We start from the raw sequence: 21,501 nt of genomic DNA, 5'->3' as shown, positions 1-21,501 counted from the left end.
TGCGACTGTTGCGCAGCGTTTGCTCGGCAACAGCCCGACGCGGATTCGACTGGATTCGGGCAGGCGAGAATCCCCCACAGTTCCCACATCCCATTGCCATTGCCAGAATGTTGAATACACTCACACAAACACTCACACACTCACTCACACACATTACTTTTGTATTCGGTGGTGAGTTTCGGGATGAAACTATGGCTGCTTCCATTTGAAGTTCGCACTTGCCTCAATAACATAAAAAGACAAGCCGGAAAAATCGACGTATGAATGTTTATTGTATTCGCTTTTTAGTAGCGCATAAAATTCGCCCGCAAATCTGTGTATTAAGCATACGCCATGCTGGCCGACGTCGTCTGCGCTACTGTGGCGTTTATTTTTGGGTAGCTCGTTGTAAATCGCTCTTCTTTTACATTCTCAGGGACACACGGCCCCCAAAAATATGTATCAATAATGTATAAATATCTAATTTAGATATACACAAATCTATATTTCGATTTCGTCATTGTTGTACTTTGACATTTTAAATGAACGAGCGCGACTGTCAGAATTGGCGGCACTTTCAATCAGCATCGACAGCCAGCCCGCATTATTGAAATTGATGACCATCGTTGACATCCAACGGGAATTGCCGCTGCCGCCTGCCGCCTGCCACATTGCCGAAATGTGTGAAGTGGAGTGTGCCACCACCTTGACTGGCATTGAGCCTTTTGGTGCACGTGTGTCGAAGCTCGAAGCGAGGCAACCTAGACCCTGGACAGGCCAATGACTCGGATGTGACGAACTGCACGCAGCAATCGTTTGATAGCTCAATCAAATGGCCTATGAATATGGCCAAAATCAATTTGTGCTACTTTGCAAGCCGATTTATGAGCTAGCGCCCAGCTTGTTAGCAGTTCAATCAAAATTGTTTGCCGCATATTAATTGAACCGCACTACGACGCTGGCTGGCTGGGGCACTGGGCACGATCGTATTATATCGCTTTTTGTTATTATTAATGCTTTACATATACATATATGGAAACATCCATTTATTGACGTTTGACGCACGTGACGGACTTGCAGAGTTGCGTTTGCCCACCCCCCAACTCTCGCTCTCTCCCACTCTTTCGGTCTCCAAAGCTCTCCAATTGATACCCGCACTTTAGCGATACGAGTACCACACACAAATAAAAACAAGTGGCCAGCCATATACATTTTTATTTGCATTTCATTTCGGTATGCGTCCAAATACTTCAATAAATTCCTTCTGGTTATTACATCATAACACTTACACCTTTTTAGAATACGTTGACGCAGCCTTTTAAATCATTTTTGAATTGCAAATTCCTGGCGCGCTATAAAATGTATTCGAAAGTTTTTTTTATAAAAGCAGCGCTGAAGGTGCGTGTCTACGCTAAGTGTGCCTGTCCATGCTAAGCATCGCTTTCATCTTATACAAGTATTGGCATACATTTAGTATGCTACTCATCGCTTGACAAAAGCTGGCTGCTCTGCATGAGGTGCGTGTCCGGGCTAGATAGGTGCAAACACAAGTTGCAAGTATAAGTACGAGTTATAAGAGTGAGTATTCGTCAATTTGGGGGAAAAAACATCGTTGAAAAGCTGATTGCTGTGACGATGATGTGTGTCTTCATTAAAGAAGCTTGTATAAGTTTGAACACTCGTGTTATAAGTATAAGAAGACTTTTACGGCTCAAAATACAACATATTTGAAAATAAAAGCAATTTCTTGAAATTAACATGCTTATAAACGGTAATAAAATGTAGACTCACAAACAGAATAAAGTTTTCACACATTTTACTTAATTAAAACGCCATAAATTTGCCATGGCAGTCACTTTGTCTCCAACTTGTCTCCCACTCAAGCGAGCTGCATAAACAAAACAAATTGTAATGAGATCTGTGTAACTCTAGAACCACATAGCATTTATGTCTTGCGAGGAGAGAGCAGCAGGAAACGATGAGTAACTCGCGTAGCGACAAATGTTTGGCATGGGGTTAAGATTGGGGTTAGAGTTGGGGTAAGGGCTTTGGGGTATGCGTAGTGGAGCAAGCATGTGCTCTGGTTATGGCAGGGAAAACACATTTCGAGCGTGGAAATTGTTTACAAATTGTCACCACTTGTGGGAAACGAACTGCGGCACTCAGCTGCGCCAGTGATCTGCACTTGGCTGCGCTTGCAAAGACTGTGACAACTCTTTGATATCGAGTTACCGGCTGCAAAAGCAATAATATATGTTATATACTCGTTTAGTACACAAAATCCACAATAAAACTGAGCCCCAGCTACACCCAAAGTTTGATGGGAAGAAAGGGTAACAACTACTAAATACCCTGGATTTAGGGAATAAGAGCAAGATGATGAGTTGTTCTTAGTATAGTTAAAAACAGATATAAGAATGAAGAGTAGCTACTGATTTTAATTGATAGTAATAATAATGTCGTTGTTTCAAAGATTCCTCAGCTCAACTAAGCTTCTAATGTGTTAAGCCCCCTTTAAGAGAATATATTGATCAGCAAATATAGAATTCATTTAATATATTTCTTTGGTAGTAATAAATTCCCCATCCTGAATCACTCTTTAGTTAGCTTGCATTCTTTATGGGGTATTTAACTATCGTGTATGTTTATACATCATATCTATATGATATTTACATATGGTCATTATACACACACACTCACATAGTAGGGCGACAGAGGCAGAGACAGAGACATCGAGTCAGCGAGTGAGGCGACTGAACAACTGAGCTGCGCATTAAGCACATTTTAATTAATAGGCACTGTAGCACTTCCCAGCCATCGAGAGAGAGCCAGACGTCGTCGGCGCAGCTAGCCGGCTTGCTTCACCCAAGCCCAAGCGTGGCGCTCAGTCTAAAGAGTCGCGCGAACGTGAAAGATGTGGCGCAATGGCAACAGCATAGAAGCTCAAATCATCGAATTGGACAACAAAACAAATAGTGAAATCAGGCTAAGCCGAGATTGGCATTAGGATTTTGGCTTTCGGGCTGCAATTTGGAACTCGTTGTCATGTGCTGGTGTGCACGTGTCTATTGGACTGTGCTGCAGAATCTATTTGCGCGCTTCTACAACAGTCTGACGGAGCAGCAATGCGACTACGTCTGTTGTGGTTGTGGCTGCTGCTGTTGTGGCGATTATCGTGACGTCGACGCTGATAGCGAAGCTGGCGAACGGGTTTCAGCATCGATTGTTGATGACGATCAGCAGCTTAGAACACAACATGATTATGTCATAGTTGGTAAGTTCCGCTCTCGCTCTCTATCATTCGCTCTTATATTGATCTCATTCTCAATTCCAGATGATGCCGATGCAAACTATGCGGAGATCGAGTGTCGTCAGATCGAAACCGAGGCGTATTACTTCACCGTGGATCGCGCCACAGCGGAACACATGCTCGAGGGACGCGAGGATGGCGCCTGTCTGGTGCGTCCCTTCAAGGCGACGGATGTGTGCATCAAGTACATTGTGAGCATCTATGCAGGCGAACAGTATTATCATCTGTTTGTGCGCCAGATCGATGGACGTCAACGCTACGGCATCGGACAGCTGAAGCCGCATGAACGTCACTTTCCCTCGCCCTGCGACATCATCGAGTTCTACGCTGAGCACGCGTTGCTCTGCACCAACAAGCAGCGCAGTCAGAGCATTCGACTGAAGCCCATCAGTTATGCTTAGTGTTAAGGTTATCGTTTATTTTGGGTTTTAGATATAGAGTAAGCATAAATTATGTACAAACTGACTTAAGGTGTAAAGTAAGGCAGAGCAGAGCTCAGGGCTCAGAGCTCAAGTGGCCACAACAGCCTTGAAGGCGCACTGATTGTTCTGCATGAGCGCGGGCCAGAGGAAGGCCTTGATCAGATCCGAGCGACGATCCGACTGCGGATGTCGTTCGTGCTTCTCCGGACGCAGAAAACCTAAACAAAAATGTAGTGAATATGATTAGAATAAAGTTGTTAAATAGTTAAACTAGCAAAACTCACCCAGATTGAAATCAGTGTCCAAATAATAAGGCGCCTTTTGGTTGATCATGCGCCAGGCGAGTCGCACACAGGCGCTGACAAAGTGCGTCAATGGTGGACAAGATTCCAAGCAGGGATATTCGTGGAGCGTGGACAGCACCTGATTGAACACCGATCGCTCAATCTCGCCCAGCGGAAAACTGTCTGTGGTCTCGTGCAGATGATTGCGAACCGAACGATCCAAGGCCAGCGTTGTCTCGCTGCTGCTGTCCAGTGCGCAGTTGAGCACACGGCGCACCTCCAGCACCTTGCGTTCCCGCATGCCGTGGCACAGGCGAAAAGAAAGCTAACACCAGATGAAAGAGAGTGAGAAAAGGTATGAGAAATATGCGCAATCATTAGCAATGATGGTTCAATAACTGCCCACAGCCCACGGCTATAATGCGAGCAACTCCCAAGCGAAACCAGCTGATCCGGCCAATTGCCAGTGTCATTCATCTCGCCACTTGTCTCTACTATTGTCGGCTGACAAGATCGAAAGTTATTCATCGAGTACAGCGAACAGCAGTCAAGTTCCAGTTCGCCAACGTAATCTTTGCGGCGCCCCAAGGCGACATCACTTTCTTCTATGCCATTTAATCAGTGCCACCATCTTAATCTTAGTCTCTATCTCCCTGTTTAACTCTTTGCCTCCTTGCTGCAAAATTGATATTTTGCAATAACAATTTGGCTACGAAACTGCAGCCCAACTGCCTGCGGGCTGCAACCTAAGCTGCAACATCATAATCAATACTATTTTCTATTCGATTCAATTGCAATTTCATTTTCGATTTCGTTGGACTATGATTACTTGGTAATGCAAAACGAGACGCTACCCTGTTGTACTAAGTATATACTGAATACATAGCGTAGCTTAGTTGTCTTCTTATATTTTAGTGTGAAACTGCTAAAAATATAAGAGTGAAATTTACCCTGGCATTTTCTATAGTTGAAAAATTCCATTTGTATAATTTTATGTTTTGTTTTTAAGCTTCTACATTTCAACATAAAATTATACTTAAAATTGGATCTACAATTTGATATGAAACTAACAAAACATATTTATGCTTTATAAGATCACAATATAATGTGATCCACAATCTAATTAATAGTCATATAAAATGCTAATCAAAAATATTCTCAGATTACTGAATTTATTGAGTACACACTTGACAGGAGAAAATAAGTAATTAAGATTCGCATTCCAGATGCGAAATTCTGCTGATAAGTTTGTAGCTTATTAAATTTTCAATAGGTCGTCAAAGTTATGAAGAGTTAAATGAACTTGCAGCTTTGACGTTAATCAAGCGTAACCCAATTTAACTCAAGTAAATCTCACTAGCGTCTTAACTAATCGATTAAACTACCCTTTCGAAAACGCAATGTAGACTCACCACAATCATGGAGAAGAGTATCTTGCCCTTCAGACTGTGTGCGTGCTTGAGCTGCGGCAAGCTGTCCAATGCCTCCAGGGCGTCTGCGCGATTCTCGATGTAGAGATTTCGATAGTGTGACACCATTTCGCTGTGGAGCAGAGAGATGAAAGCGTAGGCCATAAGTGAGAGTGTACAACTGAGTGTATCTGTGTATCTTCTTCTGTATGTGTGGGTGACTGCCGCATTGAACCATGTCAAGTGGCAGCATCAGCATCAGCATCAGAAGAAGAGAAAACAGGTCTTCGTCTTCGCTTCACTTCGGTTCGGTTCGATCTTAGATCGGTAAGATCTCTTCTCACCTGCCATCCTCGCTGGCCGAGTCGTCGGAGTGATAGCCATCGCTGCAGCTGCTGTTGCTGCCACCACCGGCTGTGGCAGCTGTCGACGCCGACTTGTTGACAGCCACCGGGCTGGGGGGGGCAAGCTCTCGGGTCCCATCATGTGCAGCACAACTTCGCAGCCGCGCGAGAAATTCATCAGGAGACCGGCAGCCGGACGCTTCTCGATGTGTGCCTGCGCATCGAGACGCTTCACTTGGCCCACACACGACAGCACATCCTTGTCGTTCTCCACACGTGTGCTGAGATTCTCCACCAGCGTGTACAGCTGCTTCAGTGCTGGCTTATCCAACATCGTCAGCAGCGTCTTGTTGTCAATCAGCCGCTGTTGGATGTCGCCATAGTTGATGGCGAGCAGACGTTGATGGGAGGAATGTGCCGGATCCTGATTGACAGTCACCATGCTCAGCTCCTCCAGCTTGTGTATGGCCATCTTGTAGGTGTCCACGTGACGCTGCAGCTCCGTCTTCAGCGCCACATGCAACGATATCAGCTGACCCGACGCATCTGTCGTCAGGCCATGCACGCCCAATCCTTGCACCGCATTGTCGAAGCTTCGACGACGTTCCCGCAACGTCTGCCTCAAACTTGGTTCGTATTGAGCCAAGGCGTGCAACAGCTTCGAGCAACGTTGCCGCAATCCCGACTCGTGGGGATTGGCAAAGAGACGCACCAGCTGCCAGGCGACTGTCTCGCTGGGCACATCCGGCTTGGGTGTCGTGTTCAGTGTGGTTAATCTGCAATAGAAAGAACATATAGAACATATTATCTAAACAATTTTAGAGCACCAAAAAGTAAACTGTACAATTGTATCCGGTATAACATCTAGGTTTTACAGAAAAGTTACTGATCATTATTCTATTACATTTTGAGAAATTATTTCTATTGGTTACTAACTTCTGGTCTTGTACTCATTTATTTTAACAACTTTGTGCAGACAGAAGAAGATATCTAAAGCCAACTTTAGCTGCGTGTAGCACGAAGCAGCATTGCTAGCCAATTTGGTAAGGCTACTAACTATTAAACCAATAAAAAGTATAGGCCTATTTATAGTCGTACAATTGCTTTTGCTTTGTTTAGTAAACAGCTAAGTTTCCGTTTTCTTTTCATACATGTATTTTTATGTTGTAGCATTTGAGTAAGAGAATGAACTTGTGGAGTAATTTTAGAGCAAACTTTTTATACGTTCATCACAAAGCAGCATTGTTCGCAAATTTGGTAAGGCTAGCTTTAATAGTCTCATGGGTATTTATAGCAGACAGACCAGACATCATTAACTCTTTGTTACAAATGTTTTCATTTAAAGACAACTAAATTTATTATTGGCTAAATCTATTTTGGTAAGATTAGTACAACATTTTTACTACAAACATATAATAATATACTATATAAAAATATATAGCTGAATTCTAATATAAATCTTATTTGCATTGTAACGAAAGAAGTAATTTCAACAAATTTGGTAGGACTAGCTTTAATAGTCTCTGAGATAGAGACATATATATTGGCGGACAGACAGACAGGTAGACTAATATAGCTATATCGTTAGCTATTTTTGCTTAGGGTTTCTTAGCTGCTTTCTGCTGTTAAGTTTGTGAACTTATCAAATACCCTCACTTTGTAAACCTATCAGTAAAAATGTTAAGTACTCTCCCTATTACTTACCTTGTGTAGAAAGATTCCAGCAAATAAGCGCTGTGTGGCAAGTGTTCGAGCAGCAAATCAATGGGCAACTCTGCAATCACCGAGTGCAGCACTGAAGGCCCTAGACGCCCCACAACGCCAGCAGCTTCGCGATATTGTCGTCCCTCCGAGAGGAGCATGAGGCGACGTAGCACTTGACGTGGACTGGTGAGGAATTCGCGACCATCGCGCGATGGACCGCGAATGCGTTCCCTGCTGTCGGCCATGGACATGCAGAGGGATGGGCACTGAAATTGCGACTGCGTCTGGTAGATGGAGTCCTGATGGTTCTTCAGCAGCAGCTGTTTTCTGTCAACGACGAATCCGAGTCGGGGAATTACAACAGACTCTCAGTCGGATTATGGCTATTGAATGTGGGTTACGTGATGTGTGTGTGTGGTGTGTTTATATATATGATGAATTATGCTGCTTTATACAAAATGGATCATGCAGAGATGCAAAGATGCAGAGATGCAAGATGCGATGCGGGCAGCTTACAGCAAGTTGGGTTCCATTGCGGCAAGAGTAAGGAATGAATGATGGCTACGATGTTGGGCGTCAGACTCGGTGACAATCTCTGACGTTTGATCTATGCGTAGTTGGCACTGTTTTCGACTGCAAAAAAGAGTGGAAAACAATTGTTAATAACAAATAGGAAATCTGTCTCTGGGTAAGAATTCGTGGACGCCCACAAAACAATTGCCGCTTTCACCACTTTCGAGGCGGTCCACATAACTTATCATAACTTAAGGCAACTCACGCATAATCACATTCGAACACTCATACTCACATTCACAGTCAGACACTCACTCGAATTGTTCAGGAAGCATGTGAGCTGCGAATGCGAATGCGAATGTGATTGCCATTTTATTGTGGGAGTTATATTTTTTGTTTGTTTGCATTGCACAAATGACAAACTAGGAAAACACAAAACAATAAGACACAAGCCAAGGCAAAGGAGATGACAACTTTACGCTTTTTGAAAAAAATTCAAAAATTTTAAACAAACAAAATGTGATACAAAATTCAATTAAGAAAGTATTTTTACTTATACAATACTTTGCAGATAAAACATCAGGCCAGATGTCAATTAATGCAATTATTTTTGTTAATAAATTAAATTTAAAAGAGTGGCATCATATTCAAATTAATTTTTAAATTAATTTTACTTAGTTTCTATAAAAGGAAATGCTATAATATTATGTTTTTGTGATTGCTATACAAGTTTTCTTTATGAAAAATTTATTAACTAATAAACATGAATTTATAAAAAGGTATTCAATGCGTTGACATGAAGCTCTATTAATATTATATTATATATAATTACTTTCCTATTGCTTATTTCTTGTCATATATTCAAATTTAAGCCGGAAATAAAGTGCCCCAAAGCTTTCATAACTGTCAGCATTTATTACTTAAGCATTTGTTAATCAACTTTAATTGCTGCTTAAAGTATTATGTAAATAAATTGATAAAAATCATATAAAAATACGGCCTATTAACATAGTTGTGCTCATTTTTCAATTTCAGCTTTCAAGCTATCATCAACGACTATTACAAATCAGGTGAATTATAATTAAATGAATGCTCAACTATTTTGCATGTTATAACATCATTGCGATCATCATTATTAAAGATAGATTGTGCTACAAAGTCTTTAATCAAATAACAGCGCTCTACAAAATTGAATTTTGTTCATGTTCTTGTTAAATGTTTTTTAAACAGATTTTCACCTGTTTTTCTTTGAGCTTGGAGAAATGCATTTACATGGAATTCGAGCGCCAATGCGCTGAAGCTGAACTAAAAACGGGAACGGGAACGGAAAATGGGGAGGAAGACAAGACAAGAGAAATATGTTTGTGTTACCAAGAATTAAACATTTTATGTTTGTTGTGGAGCAACAACAGCAACAACAACAACAACAATTGTGGACAACAAGCTGCATATGAAACGCAGCCAAGCGCAGCAAAATATTGTGTATATCTCTGCTGTTGGCCAAGTTAAGGCGGTTCAGGTTGTGGCTCAGGTGGTGGATAGTGACCCACCCAAAAGAGTTCAAGCCGTGTGTGCATTACTTGAGCGAGGTTTAACGGCCAGGTAGACGCCTTAATTGAAGGCCCTCCTTCCCTCCACTTGACTCTCCCTCCTCTCCACTTGTGTTGTGTGTGCTTTGGTTTCGTTCTAAGTGCGCTTTGGCAATAGACAAGTGGCCGCAAAGCGCCGTTAGCCAAGAAGCCAAGGTGTGTTACGGTGAGAAAAGAATTTAATGGGCTGGATCATAACTCGCGAGAGAGCAAAGTGAAAAGATAACCAATTAATTAAAGGCTGGCTATGGGAACCAATAGACAACGTGTTGCCAAAACTGTGCATTGGATTTGTTTGCTCTTTCACCACTTCAGCTTAGGCTGAAGATGCGAAGATGCGACGAAACATGACGGCCAGCAAATCCACAAGATAAACAGCAGGCAGACAAGCTGTGTGGGATTTTTGCTGAGCTCATGCAGATGCAGAATAACAACAATAGAGCTAAAGCAAACAGATTTGCAGTTACACACGCACAGCAAACAAACACCGCAACAAGTTGTTGTTGTTGTTGTCGTTGTTGGGTCAGATAAAAAAAGTAGAAGAAAGGGCGCTGCGATTACAATACAATTATGCCACATGGGGCAGGCACAGCGACACATTGCAAGACCTATGGCTATGACACCTGAGATCGGTTCGCGCTTGGCTGAGCCCTAGAGCAGAGCTTCTCTCTCTCTGTCTCTCTCTTGCTCTGTCTCTTATGTAAGCTAAGGTGACAGTGCCAAAGCTGAGAACGGAAGCGCAGAATTCTGCGGTTATGCTTTTAGTTACACTCTTCGAGTTTTCTAGCAGAGACGGTTTAATGAACCCGCGCTCGTCAACAGTGGAAATGTGAAATGATTTGTTGTTCAAGCCAAAGACAAACATGCTTACTCTTTTCTAGCTTCTAGCTTCTAGCTTTTTTTTCTTTTAACGAGTATTATTACAACAATTTGTTACGAGTGTTGGGCCATGATACCAAGACACAAAGTTTCAGGCCAACAAACTTCTAATTGCCTTTGGCCACTTGCATGCAATCGAGCGACTTTTATAACGAGCTCTTCTCTCTCAGAGATGAAGCCAAAATCTTTGTGCTGATGGGCCTGGCGTGCTGTTGTCATTAACATTTTATTATTATTAACAATCTCACCTGTTGCAATTAGCAAAAAAACAAAAAGAAGTTATTTAGGGGGCAGAACTACCGCTAAGGTTGTAAATCAAGCTTGACCCCTGAAATTGGGTTGCAAGACAATGCGAAACGCCACGCAAATTTATTTATTGTAATGCCACCACACAAAATTTAGCATAGCAAAAGAGCCAAAAGCTGCGCTCCCAATTTTGGTCAACAAAGGCATTAACTGTTACCACACACAAAAAAAAAAAGAAAAAAATAAACACCTGTGCCCATTTCATCGTGTATTTAACTAACCTTATTGATTGATTCGAAACACACACACACACAACACTTAAATCATCGTCTAGCTGGAGGTGTTGCCCATAACAGGAACTGCCAGACAGACGGACGGACAGACAAACTGAGACCCCAAGCAACGTTCTACCTTTTTTTTGGTTGTTGTCCGCACTGGGTTACAAAGCTCATTATAATTTTAATTTGACAGCTCTTGTTCTTCCAAACAATCTTATTCATATTAAGAAGACTCCTCAACTTCTTCTTCTTCTTTTTCGTTTTGTTTTTGTTTCTGGGCGCAATTATTGTGAAAATATAAGACAAAGATCGCAACAGTTGTAGACAAAGTTTTTGTTTTTTGTTTTTTACAACGCCCGAAAGTGGGTTAATTTCATTCAATTAGAATAGACAGATCACCTCTTCTTTGCTCATCACTTCTCTTTATAAGAGAGTAGTATATCTTTTTACATATTTCGCTTTTTTTTGTGCTTGTGTTTCCATCACTTTTTATCTATTTTTACTTTTTAATGACCAGCTCAAAAGTTGCGCTGCTAATTGGGCGCGCCCTCAAAGCTAATCGAGAGCTGAGCTGACCTGCTGTCTATATAACAATATGGGAAAGACAATCTCTGGGCGCATAAATTAACACTGTCCGACCGACGTTGGGTTGTCAATGAAGTGAAATTTTGTTTTGGACAGTTAGGAATTTCAAATATCTCTTGTATTTACAATGTTAACTTACTTTCAGTTCTTGTTGCTGTTTTGCTCTTTGCTCTTTGCTATGCGACTAATCCGTGTGCAGCAGCAAATTTTCACAATTTTCACTTTGGCAGTCGACAGCAGCAAGCAACCAAAAAAAAAATACAAGTCGATTACCGATTTACCAGGGCAAGGGCAAGAGCAAGAGCTCGTGGGGTCAACCGCAAATCAAAGCGTTCACAGTAATTTGGCTGCAGTGACAGCAAACATTTTTGCACTTCATTAACTTTTCAAACATTTGCGGCTACAAAATTCTTGTCACTGCCGCGCACGTCTCTTTCGCTCTATCTCTTTTTTTCACCACCATTCACAAACGATTTACAGCCATTCACAATGCAATGCGCACGCGCCCCCCACACTCACAACGAACAGCAACAACGACAACTGCGCTGTCAACGCGTTCACGACAACTAACGAACCTGCTGCAGTTTGGAATCTTTCACTCAACGATTTGCGCAGGCGCAATAAACACACACACACTCACAGAAAATTGTGGTTCGTGTTTTGAGCTGCAGACCGCGAAATCCAACCGAACGAACCGAAAGTCAAATGCAGACTGAACGAATGTCATGACCGAAAAACTGCCAACAGGTAGCATCATCGTGCATGGCGCCCGGGCAAGCGAAAGAGCTGCGAGTTGGAGCGAGCGAGAGAGCGAGAGGGAGTGCGCGACAGTTGCAGAGAGAGCGACGACAGCGCAGTCGCGCAGACCGTCTGTGTGCATGTGTGTGAGTGTCTGTATGTGTAGGCCATCGCACAGATGCTGCTGCGCCCAAAGTGGCAATTTGAATTGAGCGCGCCAAATATGCTTACAACCAACTAATAGACGTTGTTTGTTTGTTTTTGTACTGTGTGTGCAGAAAGGTGCTAGAGGGGAGTATTATTACAAAATTAGTTAAATAAATAAATATTAGTGAATTGCAATGTGAGAATGAAAATGGAAATGTGTATTGCAATTATGTATACTATACATAATTATTGTGCAACTTCGTATACTATAATACCACATTTTTATAATAACATATAATAAATATAACAAATATTATAAAGTATTAGTGTTATATTATTATATTTTTAATTATGTTTCTAATATAAGAAATTTTCACTTATAAAAATTATGGATTTATTATATTAAATAAAAGTTAAGTTCTACAAATATTGTATTTCTTGAGATATTTTAATAATCTTTTGCTTTTGATCCATAAGGAACAAATATTTTTTTATCGCCACTACTTAAAACAAGCTTAAATTATTTAATATTATTTTTTTCTTTAAAAGCTTATTAAATTGCAAAAAGAAAAACATTTTTTTAATTTGTATTCAACCTTTTCTAAGCTTCTTCTAAAATACCCCCCTAGATTTGAGTAGAGAGTATTTCAATTGCTGTATTTAAGTTTACTTCTTCTTTTTTGCAAGTTTTCATTTAGAGATTCGAGCACAAAGTGCAAGCCATTTGCAGCTGCTTGGTTTTGCCAATTGTCGATGGTTACTTTAATCTTAACTGCGAAGCGATGATGTTGGGGCCGCCAAGACGAAAAGCCTGTCAGTCTGAAAGCCAAAGACGAAGATGAAAACGAAGCTTAAGCTGAACACGTAGACGAAGACGATGAAGCCAAAGCGTGGCAGCCTCAGGTATTTGGGTTAGTGTGTGCGGTTTTGTTTTTTCATACACACTTTTTTTTTGACTACTGAAGTTGGCCATAATCAATGGCAATTATTGGCACTGGCGATTATTAATAATTAAATGATTGCAAAGAGTACTTGCAAAGAGTACTTGCGAGCGAAAGGTATTCAATTGTTTAGCGCTGCAATTTATAAACGTTTTGCACACTCCAAAGACAACAAATACTCGCAACTTACTCAGATAACTAACTAACAACTAACAACTAAGGTGGGCTGCACTTCCGAGCAACAAAGAGCCGGTAAACCAATTAGTCTTAATTGCCTTTGCTTTTGCAAAGCCAACGCTTAATTTTGACCAAAAAGTGCCCGACGGCGTCAAACAGCGCAGAAGCCAAAGTCAAGTCAAGTGGGAAAAGGTGAAAAACAAAAGTAGCAATGGCAACAATAGAGCAACGAACAAGAAGAGATAAAAAATGGCAGGCGTTTTGCATACCAAAAATGCCGAAACAAAAAGTAAGTGGTAAACTCCCATCAGCGAAGAGATTTACATCAACTGATTATCGCTCATTGTCAGCCAGCCAGACAACTGGCCTCTGTTTGATAGCCTCGACGTTGATCAAACTGGAAAACTCTCTTGGCATCAAGACCTTGCTGGAAAATTGCAAAATGTTCACGTGTTATTTACGCGTTAATCGTACGCAATCGAAAGACGCCGTAAAACAATTAAATCAGAGCAGAGATGAGTGAGGGTGAAGTGGAGGGTGAGGAGGAGGATTGCGGGCACTTATTTGCGCCAGGGTTGCCGCAGTGCCATTTGCATTTAGTCGGCTTAACAGGGCGTTAAGTTGCGCCATCATATATGGAGGTAAATAAAGCCATAAAACTACAAAACTACAAAATAACAAAATAAACACACACATACATATATTTTGGTAATCAGCCACAAAAAGTCAGTAGAGCATCATCATCAGAGGAGCGTTTGTTAGTGAAAAGTCGTGATATACTTGGCATAATTAAGGTGTTAGCAAGTCAAGGTTGTCTTTAATTGTGCACAGCAGCAGCAGCAGCAAAGAAAACAGCTGGAAACTCAAGCTCTCAAGTGATTCCTTTTCCTTTCTAAAAACGCATTTCACTTTTTTCGCCAACGCATTTCACTCGTCTGCTGCAAATGCAACACAGCAAACAAAACAAACACAAAGTAAAAAACAAACACAAAGTGTGCAACATTCATGTGAAATTGTTAAACAATCCAACAAAAAGCAGAGCAACTATCTACAGTCAATACTCGACTTAACTTCATGTTTGTTTTTGTTGTCTGGCGCATTTGGAAATCGCTTACCAAATCAAGTAATTAGCTTTTGATTTACTAAACGCGCTAAATTGTCAACTCGCATGTTTTATTTTCCTTCGTTTTTCCTTTATCTGCTTTATGTTTGCATCTTCGTTTTTTTTTTCCTCCTCGCACTTTTGCAAATTGTATTTCATATTCGCGCACATTTCACCAGCGACAAATAACAAGTATACGCAACCATTTGACTCACTTTGTGGCATCAACAAAAACAACACTTATTCGACCACTTCGACATATCTAACATATAAGCTGCACTTTACTTCAACTGCTGCTGCTTTAAGTTGGTTTCTTGCATTTTCCCCCTCAGTGGGGGACATCAGCCAATTGGCGATTTCTCTTTCTCGGAAAACTTTTGCAATAATCATAAAATTTTAACACAAATATTGAGCAAAAGTAATTATTATAAATAAATGCCGCAGTCTTCGCATAATTTCGCGATGTCTGCATGACAAAATCTCGCCTCACAAAGACTCTACAAAGATAATATTGATTCAACTAAATGCTGCTATTAATTATTTGTTCATAAATTTGGAGCATCACAAAATTAAAATAAGCCTAGCAGCATAATTTAAAAGGTTGCAAAAAAAGTTTGCTTGACAAAATGTTGCTTATGGGTTAAATAAAATTATATTGCTATGAGTTTAATATACACTAAAATAAATTAGGGCATCACGACAAAAATAAAATAGGTACTTTAAATTAAGTTAATGCAAAAACTTAACCACTTTAAAGTTTGCTTGACAAAATGTTGTTTTAGAAGTAAATAAAATGATATTAATATGAGCATACTTTATAAATTCACTAAAATGTTTTAATTTAAGATGTATTTTAACACAAATGTTAAGCTAGGTAAATGTTGATTAGGAGGCATGTAAACACAGTATCTAGTAATCTGAGGAGGGAGAACAATTCATAATATATTAAAGTATTGAATCAGCTATTTGTTTTAAATGAGACAACTCTTGGGTCAAGAATATTATCGATTTAACCATTACATTTTGAAGGTCAACTAACATAGTTGAGACATTTTATTAGTTTATGAATGGAATCGATAGGGCAAATAGAAGTGAGTAAACTGCTTAGGAGGCAACTAGAATAATATTGATTTACACCAACTTTACAATGAATTAAACTACTTTAACTTGGCGGTAATCAGACATAGAGGAAAAAATCACGGGAACTAAATTTAAAATATTCCAAATACTCAACTACTTTAACGGCATGTTTGTATAAGAAAAAGAATATTAACAAGCAATAAAAATAGCTTTTATAAAGTAATATATTATTAGTTATATAATTTAGCGAATATATAAAGCAATTTAGTAATATATATTAAGTAATAAAAATAATATTCATAAAGTAATATAATAATGAGTACACTAATAGTAAATAATCTCGAGTCTATAATGATTATATATTAATTGAAGAGAATCTACCTTGAAGATTCTCTTATTATAAGTTATACTAATGATAAACAATTAACAAACAATAAAAAAAAGAACCACAACAACTCAAAACTATTGCAGATATTCAACAATTTTAACGTCACAAACTCAGCCCTATCAACAATATTAAGCGATGATATCACATTAGAGCAGGTTAAGGTATTACACCAATATCTCGGCTGTGTTATCAGACAACGAAACTTGTTCGTATTTAAGGGGGCGCTTCGCTTGTTAGCGGCACAGTTCGAATTCTATCGCTAGATCGTTCATATCAACAAAGCGTTCAACGTTTGAAATCAACAAAGCGTGCAATATTGCAAAGCAAACTAATTTCATATCAACAAAGCATTCACAGTTTGAAATCAACAATAATTAAAAATGGGTTGCCACAAACACGAAGAAACCACGCCGATGGAGGCCCCCAAATCCAAAGGTTGCCACGAACGTAGATCGTTTGGACCTTGGTCGAAGATGCATCATCAGGAGCAGCAACATCATCATCATCATCACCATCATCATGTGCATTTCAATGGGATGGTCTGGGACGTAAAGCCGCAGGAGAAGCATGGACATTGCCACAGAAGCAAGCACGCTGGACACTGGTGGGGACATCATCAACAGTTTGCCCATTTGCCACAAGAGCAACATTTGCATGAGGCGCCACCAAAGTGTTTTTTTTCGTGGCATGCGACAGAGGAATCACAATTTGGCCAATTACGACTCGCACATCGTGTTTGACTATAGCGAGAACTACAATTAGACGTACGATTTGCTTCTCTCTCATATTTATGCTATTCAAATTGCTATGGAGACGTTAATAAGTCCATTGATCTTTGCGTATACTTAATTTTAGGCTTAATTATAACAAAATAGTATTGTAATTATATTAATCTGTCATTGAATAAAGAATGATTAATGAGCAACAGACATTATTAAGTCGTATCTAAACACAAACACACACAATACAATATATTGTAGATAAGCAAATACACAATTGTGAATTTCACAATCTCAACAACTTTGGTTGTCATTTGTTTTTGGGTTAGAGGCAAACATGTGAAAGCAGTATCTAACAAGTAAGAAAGCGACAGTCGAGTGTACTCGACTGTGAGAACTACCCATTTTGAATAAAAGCAATATATTTTGCGGTATTATTCTCAAAATATACCAAATATACTGCAAAATACTTAAAATATACCAAATGGTATATGTGGTATATTGATATAGTACCGCATTCAAAATATACCATAGACGGCACAATATACCAGATTGTCAGCCAAAGCAACTCAGACCCCTAGTGAGTAGGCGTTTTGCCCATACAAAAGTATTTCTTTAATAACTTCCACAATTTTTTTGATCGCAACCAAATTTTCAGGGATCATAACTACTATAGTTATTACTGTATATACCAAAATTCGTATCTCTAGCTTTAAAATTACGATTGTTATTCGATTTTTTATTTGCAGGGGCGGAAGTGGGCGTGGCAAAATTTGAAACAAACTTGATCTGCGTGCAAGCATAACAAATGCTGTCGAATTATAGCTCTATCTCTTATAGTCTCTGAGATCTAGGTGTTCATACGGACAGACGGACAGACGGACGGACGGACAGACGGACAGACGGACATGGCTATATCGTCTCGGCTGTTGACGCTGATCAAGAATATATATACTTTATAGGGTCGGAGATGCCTCCTTCTACCTGTTACATACATTTCCTGCCGGCACAAAGTTATAATACCCTTCTACCCTATGGGTAGCGGGTATAAAAAGGTGAGGAGGAGAACAATTCATAATATATCAAAGTATTGAATCAGCTTATTGTTTTGAATGAACCCTTAAGCAAAAATTATAGTATAAAATAGTTATTATCATTACGTTTTGAAGACTAATTCAGAAATTTTATTAGTTTATGAATGGTTTTGATAGGAAAAACAGAAGCCAGTAAACTGATAAGCTACACTAAATAATACTATGTACGTAAAATACTCTATTGAAATCACTTTGACTAAGTTAACTTTTTGGTATAGAATAAACTTACTTTATCATAAATATTTTAAGGTACTGAATCTGAATTAAAATTGAATATGAATTACACAATGTAATATTAATTCAATTTATCTTAAAAGTGATTCTTAGCCTGCAACTATTTAATATTTAATTAGCCAAATTCATTCGAAAAACCTTTCTTTTATCATAGTGAATCTAAGCTTTTACTATTTAATATTTAATTAGCAAAACTCATTCAAAGAACCATTCTTTAATCATAGAATTCTCTTAGAAATGATTCTTAGTCAACAACTATTTAATTTTATAACCAATGTGTTAGTTAATTAAGTTTTCAAACTACTCCAACGTTAACAAAAAATAAATAATAAGTTAATAGTCAACCTTTTTTCATTAGTATATTAATTCATTTCCTTTGAAAATCATCTATATTTAAATATTACGAACTCCCTCAATATATTATTGAAATTGATCCAAACTTCTTTCAAGTTTTTCCGCCTAGAATTTATTCATTTTTTTAAAATAAACATTTTTGAGCTGTGCAACTAATTGGAAGCAAACCGATTTATGATATTATTAATTCGAATTTCACTAAATTATCCAACACAAGTTAACAAACTACAGTCATAAATTGACTTTCCCAATTGGGTTAAGTTCGCTGGGCCATTCTTATTTGGTTGTATTGTACATAAATAAAGCACACGATGTTCGTGAACTGACAAGAGGCCAAATCTTATAGATAAACATCATTGGGGATTGTGGATTTCCGCTGTTGCAAGTCGCTGTTGGTTGCATGCCCTTTGAATTGATTCAGTCAGGTTTTGGGTTTGGGTTTGGGTTGGATTTAATTGTAATCTGGGTGAATTGTGTTGCGCACATCTCACGCTGATGCTTCCGCTACGTGGCAGATAGTTGAAGACGTTGCAATCGACGGATGCTGCCACCAGAGCATAATAATAATGCAATTTCATGCTGCATTAATGTTGCACTTGTTTTATGAACTAATTCTTATATAATATGCACAAAGCTGGGAGTGAGGAGAAGGGAAATCATTGCTTGATAGCTGACATTGACAACATTGATTGATTAACTTGAGAAGTGAAAATTAACCGAGACACAAATGGCCACAAGACACGAGCTTGGCCATTTCGATTGAAGGAGAAACTGCCAGCAATCTAAGCATCCATCCATCCATCCATCCATCCATTTCTATCCTATGCCCAATCGCAGACGGGCACATCATCTGGCTTGATATGTGGCCAAAAACATAAAAAAGAAAAAGAAAATAAAGTGGCTCGACGCAGTTGCAACAACTCCTTGGGAGGCAGCAACCACTTTCACAAAACTTTGTTGCCAAGTTTGCCTTTCAGACTCTTTCGACCAGTTCGAGCAGCGTTTGCAATTCTTATTACAGAATCAGGTGCAACTTTTGCTTTTGCCTCAACTCAGTTGTTGTTGTTGTTGCTGTTGTTGTTGTTGTTGTTTATGTCACTGAACTGTGCGATGGCAATTAGGCCGCACGTTCGGTTGACAGTAAAAGTAAGCAGGAAAAGTGAACGCAATCGAAGTTGACCCGCTTTTTGTTGAGAGAAGCAGCAGCAGCAACAGCCTCAGCATCAGCAGCGGATGCACAAGCTGAAGAATAACCAATACTAAGACTTGTTATTGCCTTGTTGCCAACGCATGTGGCACGCAGCTGTGGGGCAAGAGCATTTTTTGGAAAAATCTCGTATGCCGATCGCTGCTTTGGCCTAAAGCCAGCGGCAAGTGTCGTGTGTCAGTAGAAGAAATTATCCACAACACACAAAAACACACAACAGAAAAAACCGGCAAACAGTAAAATACAATTTACAAACAATCTCGCGCCCCAAACGAGCAATTGGCGTGACTTAATGATGCATAAATCAAATCTCAGCAATGTCTATATACTATACTCGCCATTCAGATACTCACACAAATGTGTCTGGGGCAGCTGCAACTTGCAAGATCATTTGAATGCCGCTTTAATTGCCGCCAATGAAAGTAACTAAATAAAATTAATAGAAAAAGAAAGAAAACTGATAAACCAAATAACCAGAATTTCCAGCCAGACAGCTCAACGCACCACAAAAAACGAAAAACAAACGAAAACAAATCTTACTTTTATTTGTGCACACAAATCGAAAATTCTTCTTTCACTTTTCGCAATTTCACAACGCTCGACAGCAAGACGCAATATTAACAGTTTTTACTTATACTTTGTGAAAATAATAAGAGCTTTTTAAGCTCTTAACTCTTATCTTTTTATGTCGTGTGACATTCAAACCCCCTCTTAATCAATCGTCTATAAAATGAATGTTTTAAAACTGTACTACAAAATCCAAAACTGTATTATTCGTGGTAATATTATAAAAAAGCAGAACTATTAATTTCACAAGCTTCCACAGAAGTGCGCAATATTAGGTGTTTATACTATAGAAGTTCAAAATAATAATAATAATAATCATATGCATGCTAGAGTCTCTACATTTGTTAAACTGCGACGTTCAAACACCCTTTCTTACAGCAATTATTCGCAATACAAATTTAGGACCATTACAATAATTGCTCTAAGAAAGGGCATACAATCTAAATATATTAACTTTTATTATACTAGTGTGAGATTCAAGTACATTTTAAATTTTCATATTCCAAAAAGAGTACGAGTTGATTATTTTATTTACTTTTTAGAGAGCTTTTGGTATATGTATATAAAAATACACATCGAAAATGTCATAAATATATAATATAAATATCTATGATAAAAAATAGCAAATAATTTAAATATTTCACCCAGTTCTCAACAACTCTTTAATCTCATATTGACTTAGGTTAGGGTATACATTTGTGTATACTTATTGCGCCTAGTATTACACCATAATCTTCCCCATGTTATCACACAAACTTTTTCGTATATAATGGGCGAATTTTCCTGTTTGCGAAACAGTACGAATTCTATCGCAACTTACCAAAGAGCTTATCCAATATGGTCAGTCCCAACAACGAAGAGCAAAATGCGGCGCCCAAGCACCAGCAGCTGGCGCTGCCATGAAGGGAGACCAAGGAGACCATATTCGATTATAGCGAAAACTACAATTAAGCGCGGCATTTATATCACTGCAGTGTGTTTGTTAATCGCAGCACTTTGGAGAAAATAACGTTTTTTTTTGCAAAGAGCTTGAAAATTTTCACAAACTAACCGCGATATTGAAGCGCAGAATATACCAATAAAAAAAAACAGTATGTTCTTTTAGTGGTCACACTGTTCGCAAAATGCACAATCGATAACCGAGTACAGTCGATAAATAAAGTACGTTCACCTGTGAGTGTCACAGCTGATACCAATATAATATAAACAGC

General features: G+C 39.1%; 2 protein-coding genes across 2 annotated transcripts; one reads left to right on the top strand and one right to left on the bottom strand.

The window, feature by feature from the left end:
* The first annotated feature begins 2,776 nt into the window (after positions 1–2,776).
* Positions 2,777–4,300, top strand: LOC133837195 (uncharacterized). Its single transcript, XM_062267872.1, has 2 exons — positions 2,777–3,253; positions 3,314–4,300. Exons 1-2 carry the CDS (start codon positions 3,025–3,027, stop codon positions 3,688–3,690), a joined length of 606 nt encoding a protein of 201 aa, XP_062123856.1. The 5' UTR covers positions 2,777–3,024; the 3' UTR covers positions 3,691–4,300.
* LOC133837194 (uncharacterized) lies at positions 3,790–12,251 on the bottom strand. The gene is given in 8 exon segments (XM_062267871.1): positions 3,790–3,929; positions 3,996–4,320; positions 5,408–5,537; positions 5,749–5,855; positions 5,858–6,524; positions 7,453–7,779; positions 7,969–8,085; positions 11,682–12,251. Coding segments are annotated over 7 exon segments (1,704 nt in total). The 5' UTR covers positions 7,986–8,085; positions 11,682–12,251; the 3' UTR covers positions 3,790–3,798.
* Positions 12,252–21,501: the final 9,250 nt, after the last annotated feature.

This window comes from Drosophila sulfurigaster, chromosome 2R (genome assembly GCF_023558435.1).
Source record: "Drosophila sulfurigaster albostrigata strain 15112-1811.04 chromosome 2R, ASM2355843v2, whole genome shotgun sequence".
Classification (NCBI taxonomy): Eukaryota; Metazoa; Arthropoda; class Insecta; order Diptera; family Drosophilidae; genus Drosophila; species Drosophila sulfurigaster.
The sequence above is the reverse complement of the archived record's forward strand: the minus strand, read 5'-3'. Positions and strand labels throughout refer to the sequence as shown.

Bases quoted from the DNA above. Each gene is read 5' to 3' on its own strand.
- LOC133837195 (XM_062267872.1), top strand. From the start codon at position 3,025: ATGTGCTGGTGTGCACGTGTCTATTGGACTGTGCTGCAGAATCTATTT. The intron at 3,254-3,313 runs GTAAGTTCCGCT...TCTCAATTCCAG, and splicing joins ACATGATTATGTCATAGTTG to ATGATGCCGATGCAAACTAT.